Genomic DNA, 6,407 nt, shown 5'->3' with positions numbered 1-6,407 from the left:
ATATTTATGCGCCTTGACTAATGCCTAGTTTAAAAGAAATGTAGCACAAGTTTTGCAGTAAAGCGTGAACTTGAAAATTTTAGTTTTTTTATGGTTTTATGTTATTGTCTTTGTTCTATGGTTCTAGAAACATTTATACCGGCAGTTAGTACATTAACTTTATGCCAGCAACACCGGCAAGCGGTAGAAGCACTTGAAGTCAATACAAGTCGGAAACTGCCAAATATAGTCGCTTCTCGTCGTGAGATCGGCAGCGTGTTGGTGGTGGAGTTGTGGAAGCGATATCTACCCACTCGACAAAGAAATGGCTGGGGACAAACAAAATGTGCTCTCGATCTCTATGCTTGACATCGGGGCCCTTGCGCAACTCAAGCAGCACATTGAACAGGTAATGCGGCAGTGGATTAACGAAAGCGACTTGAAAGTTAATCATAGTTGTGCTTGTCTGAGGATTGACTAAAGAAAATTATTTTTTATCAGTATTGTAATCTGTTGTGACCTGGAAACCGCTCACCTGTTTAGCTTCTGTTTATGTATTAGTGCTTTTTCACTCTTTGCACCTGTGGTGTGAAGTAGGCTTGAACCACACCTAAATACGTATCTGTCTTATGCTTGAAGCTGTACACTCATATGCCGTTAATAAAAATTGATGTAAATAGAACCTGCTGTGATAAGTATACAAGCAAGTTATTTTGTGCACTGACCGCTGTTACTTAGTTTAATCGCACTCTCATACTTCTTCCTCCAGGAACTCGATTTCTTCAGTACTTCACTACAGCAGCTCAAAGCCGCGCAAACAAAGTTTCAGGAGTCTGAAAATTCCCTGGACATGCTTAAACCCTCGTCTGAAGGAAAAGACATCCTCGTGCCTCTAACAAGCTCTGTATCCTTTCAATAAGGTGGCCCATGTAAATAAGGTCCGCAAACGTTGACAACGACGCCTATGCCGTCATTCACTTAAAGCTGTGGGCTTGCTGTACCGTTGCTGGAGTGGTCATGGTCTGGCCACTTGTTACGAATGTTTGTTGCTGTAATGCAACGAAGGGCGACACAGTGCTGTGATGGATGAGCTGATAATGTCAAATGTTCTTGTTCAGCTTCCTTTAACATTTATATCTCCAGATGTATGTTCCAGGTAGACTTGTGGACGTCAACAAAATTACTGTCGACATTGGAACTGGTTACTACATAGAAAAGGCAAGTTTTGCAGTGGATTAAAAGTACTTATGTGACCTGCAGTAGCCTTATCTGTAGCTGCATGTTTTGTGAAATTACGAGCCATGGCGCTTTGTTAGGAGCTTTGGAATTTATTAATTTCAAAAAGCTGCATAGTTTATTAAAGTGTGACAACGGAAGTACCATGTTCGCCATAACTATTATAATGCTTAGTTTTTCGATGGTCACGGTTTTAATGCTAAGGAAAAATCGTGGTGTTTGTTTGCACAAGAAGATATTGCTGTCAGAAGATTGGTTTTATGGTTTTATGGGGTTTGTCCCAAAGCGACTCAGGCTATGAGAGACGCCGTAGTGAAGGGCTCCGGAAATTTCGACCACCTGGGGTTCTTTAACGTGCACTGACATCGCACAGTACACGGGCCTCTAGAATTTCTCCTCCAGAAGAGTACCATTGCTTGTGACTTACTGTTGCCAGGTGCTCCTGTGCATCACTTCTTGTTCATTAATTAACCTTCAAAACTGGAGTTAAAATTCAGCATTCACTGGAAATAGTGCTACTTCATAAATGTATATCTGTCATTTGAAACTGTTCTTCAGGACATCAGTGGATCAAAAGATTATTTTAAACGGCGTGTCAAGTACATCACTGACCAGATGGAGAAGATACAGAAAGTTGCTCAAGAGAAAGTGGCACTCCGAGAGGGTGAGTGGGAGTTATTCTGCGGCATGCACAGTCCATTATCCTTGGTTGTGTGCATTATGTTTAGCTTTTATGGGTGGATGACCACCATAGTCGTCGAATGCAGGGCTAGGGTGGGGAGTGGGGGGCTGGATGGCTCGAGCCTCCCCCAAAATATTTCCAGGGGGTGCCCCTCCGGAGACTGCCGACTAAATTAGAGACCAGCATGTCTTCTTGAGTACGGTTTTGCACAAATCGACTAAAAAACTACAGTTTCCTAAAGAACAGTGAGCCTTAAGCACAGCCTTAGACTGTCACGGATACATAGATTTGTACATACATAGATCGACTGCTGTGTATGAAACGGAGTATAGTAATGATGCAGGTTCTTTGACGGTCAATCTTTGCTTAGTTTGAATTAATAATGTACCATATTGGGGTGGCTTTAAGCATTTCATTTGTTTCTTTTTTTACTTATTGTTGACTTCTTAACGGAGGCAAATCATACATATATTAAGTTTTACATTTTTCTTTTCTGAAGCATAGTTGTATAAACGCAGGCAGGTGTGCTGGAATCATAAGGTGTTGAAATTTTTATCAAGAGAAAGCTTATCTCGGGGCCAACTCAGGTTTTGTTATTCAGATATATGGGTTGTTGAAACAGCCACAGGCACTCCATCAACCTTCATGAGCATATTCTCACGTTTTTCCTATATTGCTTGCGCCTGTACAGTCTTGAATTCATCTGCAAGAGAGCCTCCAAGTGTTGTTTTCATTGCAGAGCTGCAGATTTCTAACAGTAAAATTTTACATTGGTCAAGGCCTGCTATTTTTAGCAGTTCCCATAAAAAAAAAAAAAAAATGCTCAAGTAAACCTACTTCAAGCAGCTACCAGATTAACCGTACGTTTAAAATGCAACAAGTTCTATCCAAATCACTTTGACAGCTGCGGAGCAAGACTGTCTCTCTTTTTCAGTATATTTAGTTAGGTAGGAGCCCACAAGTTTCTTGCGAGCGGAATCTTTCAAGCATGTAGAAAAACAGAAAGAGAAAAACATTTTATCAGCCTAAAAGAAATTTATAGTAGTTTAATGTATTTGCATGGGGATTTTTCTAAGCCTGCAGTCATTCATTGAAAAATTCAGTGCAGATCGTGGATGTAGTTTTAAGATGCAAACATATATACCAATGTCACGAGCATGATATGCTGCTGCCCCCTCCAAGGGTTGCAGCAAAGTCTTCAGCTCTCCTCACATCACATGTATCCAGCCAACAGGCAGCTGAGAGTCTTTAACTAATATCATGAGCAGCCTTCGTGCGAGTTTTAAACTGCTCTCTCCATTTTTCAGCCATCGTTGAGACCATGGACAAGAAAATTCAGGCTACGTTTGCGGCTCAAGCTGCTGCTGCTGCTGCCGCCGCCTCTAAAAGCTGAGACAGATGATGCCAGAGTGGTCTTATTTATGCTTGTGCGTCCCTCCCGCTACAGATTAAAAAAAACATGGGCTGAGCACTCACTGTCTGCATTTGTTTGCTGCTGCTATAGTGTCTGTTATGCAGGCACAAGTATGCCTTCTTTACAGAACATCTATGGAAGACACCTTTGCAGCAGTTTCAGTTGTCACCCTTTGACATATTTACCTAGTAACAAAGAAACAGCTGTTAGAAGGCTCTTAGGCTGCACGGGGCTTAACTACGAAATTGTTTGGGAATTTCCATACACTAAAATAATGGTAGGTGGATCCACAGGGTAGGAAGGTAGCAGGCATTAATGCAACAAAAATAAGCACAAGTTATTTTCAGTGAGCTGTAGTAGTTTTTTAGTATGCAGAAGGAAAAAGATACCAAGAACAATTGCGTCACTTCCTCCTCTGTAGCCTGATGCATACCATAATGCTTCAGCAGAACATTGAGATTTTAAAACATAGTAATATTGCATCCCTTCCATGTGCATAAACCATTACGTGTAAACCAAGACTGCTTCCTGTATTGCTGAATATCGCTGTTCATTCTTTTCAGAAACTTGTCGCCCATTCCTGTTAGTCTCTGTACCACCCCGAACCTTGACGATTTTTGCGAAGTGCTAACATTCAGCTGTGTGTAGTAGTAGCACACTCCTCTCTTTCTATATTAAAGTAGCACACCTAAAACGGTAAGCAAAATACTGGCAGGCTCTTTGGTACTCCACTTTGTTCCATGCAGATCAGGTAGAGTGGCAAACATGTGCCTTTCGTCACCAAGGGCTATGTAAACATCTCTTACAACAGCAGGAAGGCACAGCTTGTTCAAGCAAAACCTTTAGTGGCTCATCCAGGTGCCATTCACGACTTTGCAAATGACAGCGCCCATGAGGTGCAATGTCTTCTGTGCCTTTTCCATGGCACTCTTCGCCCATCCAGGACCATGAACACTGCAGTAAACATGAGCACAAAGCACTAGGCAGCTTGAGTATGCACCACTAGTGCCTATTATGGCAGAGCTGAAGTACCAGCCTTGTTGTGGGGCATTTACGACATCTCTGGAGCACAAAACACTTGCAGGATAAGGAGGAGTATCGTCCTTGACCCTGAGGACCTTGCTAGCTTCATAGGCACTGCAAGGCCATACCAAAGTCGTTCAATAGCTCTTGAAGGACTGTGGCCATAATACAGTCAAGCCCACTTATAACAATATTCAAGTGCCATGGAAATACCATTGTTATAACCAATAATTGTTATAACAGGGTTGTGCCGAAAAAAAGAAAAGATGACAAACTTCAGAGCATTTATTGACAGTAAATATTCGGAGGGGTTTGATTGTCCTAATGCCTGTAAAAGTTCGTTAATTCGAACTTCAGGGAACCGGAACAATGTTCATCGTTCACCGATGACCAAAGCACCGCCATCACTGCGCCACTGGGAGTTTCGCGCACCTCCACGTCACAGGAATCAAGCCGGCTTTCCGGAAGTGATTCTTACGGAAAATTCAAGAAGCATGCAGAACTAAGGGTGCGGTGACAGCTCACAAGAGAAAAACCGCGCTGGCTGCATGCATGCGCACTGCACTGACTGATTGGGGGTACGCATGGCGTACGTAGCCAATGCAGCAGCCTGGCGTGCAATGGCGTGCGTAGCCAATGCAGCAATGACGCCTGCCTCTTTTGCTTTCGTGGCATTGCTGCACCAGCTTAGTCCATTGGTCGGCCCCACATGTGCGCGCTTTTGTGTTGCAAGCATGGTTTTGCTGGTGTGGTTGTAGCATTTCCTTTTTTTTTTCTATAATGGTTGACACTGAATTACCAGATTTAATAGTTATAACCAATAATGTGCCTTGACAGCATTGCTGTAAGCAGTTTATTTTACCATAGAACACATAGCAAAGCTGATGGTGCCATGACTGACCATTGTTATATCCGATATATTGTTATAACCAGTATTGTTATAAGTGGGCTTGACTGTATTCTGCTTAAAAGCAGACCTCGTGGCATGAAAGCTTTTGACCAATTCTGAACACTCTGGTCCGTCTTATATGATGCATGTAAACATCAGATATATTGCAGTAGGCAGTTCTGTGAAATCTGGCTACATTACAATGTCTAGCAACACTGCTGTGCTGTCAAAGGTTCTGCAGAGTTCTTCATGGCTCAGTCACATAACGTGCAGTTGGTTCAATGCCTTTGTTTGCAACCTTTTATTCGCGACATTTATGGGGACTTAAGCAGGCACTGAAAAGTCTGCCATCTTTGTCATAGTTGTCGCCCAAAGCCCAGCAAATGCAATGTGCCGAGAGGACAGGAAAAGTGCACTAAATAAGGTTTGGTTTATTGGTTTATGGGGTTTAATGTCCCAAAGCAACTAAGGCTATGAGAGACGCCGTAGTGAAGGGCTCCGGGAATTTCGACCACCTGGGGTTCTTTAACGTGCACTGACATCGCACAGTACACAGGCCTCTAGAATTTCTCCTCCAAAGAAATTCTAGCCGCCGCGGCCGGGATCGAACCCGCGTCTTTTGGGTCAGCAGCCGAGCACCATAGCCACTGAGCCACCGCGGCGGCTGCACTAAATAAGGACGTTATGAAGAAAGCAAAAGTGCAGTGGCATTCAAGGTTGGTCGCACTTAGCCCTGCAAGGAAGATGCAGCTACGGTCACAGGAAAGGTGCAGTGACTCATGCGAAGCCCTCAGTACCTCCTCACTTGCTTGTACTTAGTGTGCTTCAAAGACTAGGTTACGAGAACAGGTTTGTGCATTCCTGCTGTAGTCTCATCCAGCTGTAAAGAGAGTTATATCAGTCATATGAACACACATTGAAAACAATTTTTCTTTTTTAGTGCACTCTTGCTCGAGGTACACAAACAGATTTCCAAATCTTTGCAAAACTCTCATCAGGTTTTATTAGATTTACTCTTCAAAAATTCCACAACACTGCTTCCCAGCATTCTATACTTAAGGGGGGACACTGGTCTTGAAAATAAAATTTTATTAATTTAGTCATAGTTTTGAAATTTTTAGGGCACATGTATTTTTGTGCGCTGATTCAAGATATGTCATTTAATTTCATGTAAAACAATTCCT

The 6,407-nt window shown here is 42.7% G+C and overlaps 1 protein-coding gene across 1 annotated transcript; it reads left to right on the top strand.

Moving 5' to 3' along the window:
• The first annotated feature begins 214 nt into the window (after positions 1–214).
• Pfdn5 (prefoldin 5) lies at positions 215–3,368 on the top strand. Its single transcript, XM_089550673.1, has 5 exons — positions 215–388; positions 749–883; positions 1,123–1,197; positions 1,774–1,879; positions 3,205–3,368. Exons 1-5 carry the CDS (start codon positions 305–307, stop codon positions 3,288–3,290), a joined length of 486 nt encoding a protein of 161 aa, XP_089406799.1. The 5' UTR covers positions 215–304; the 3' UTR covers positions 3,291–3,368.
• The last annotated feature ends 3,039 nt before the right edge of the window (positions 3,369–6,407 follow it).

The sequence above is a fragment of the Amblyomma mixtum genome, chromosome 6 (genome assembly GCF_055824585.1).
Source record: "Amblyomma mixtum isolate Tamu chromosome 6, ASM5582458v1, whole genome shotgun sequence".
NCBI lineage: Eukaryota > Metazoa > Arthropoda > Arachnida > Ixodida > Ixodidae > Amblyomma > Amblyomma mixtum.
The sequence above is the reverse complement of the archived record's forward strand: the minus strand, read 5'-3'. Positions and strand labels throughout refer to the sequence as shown.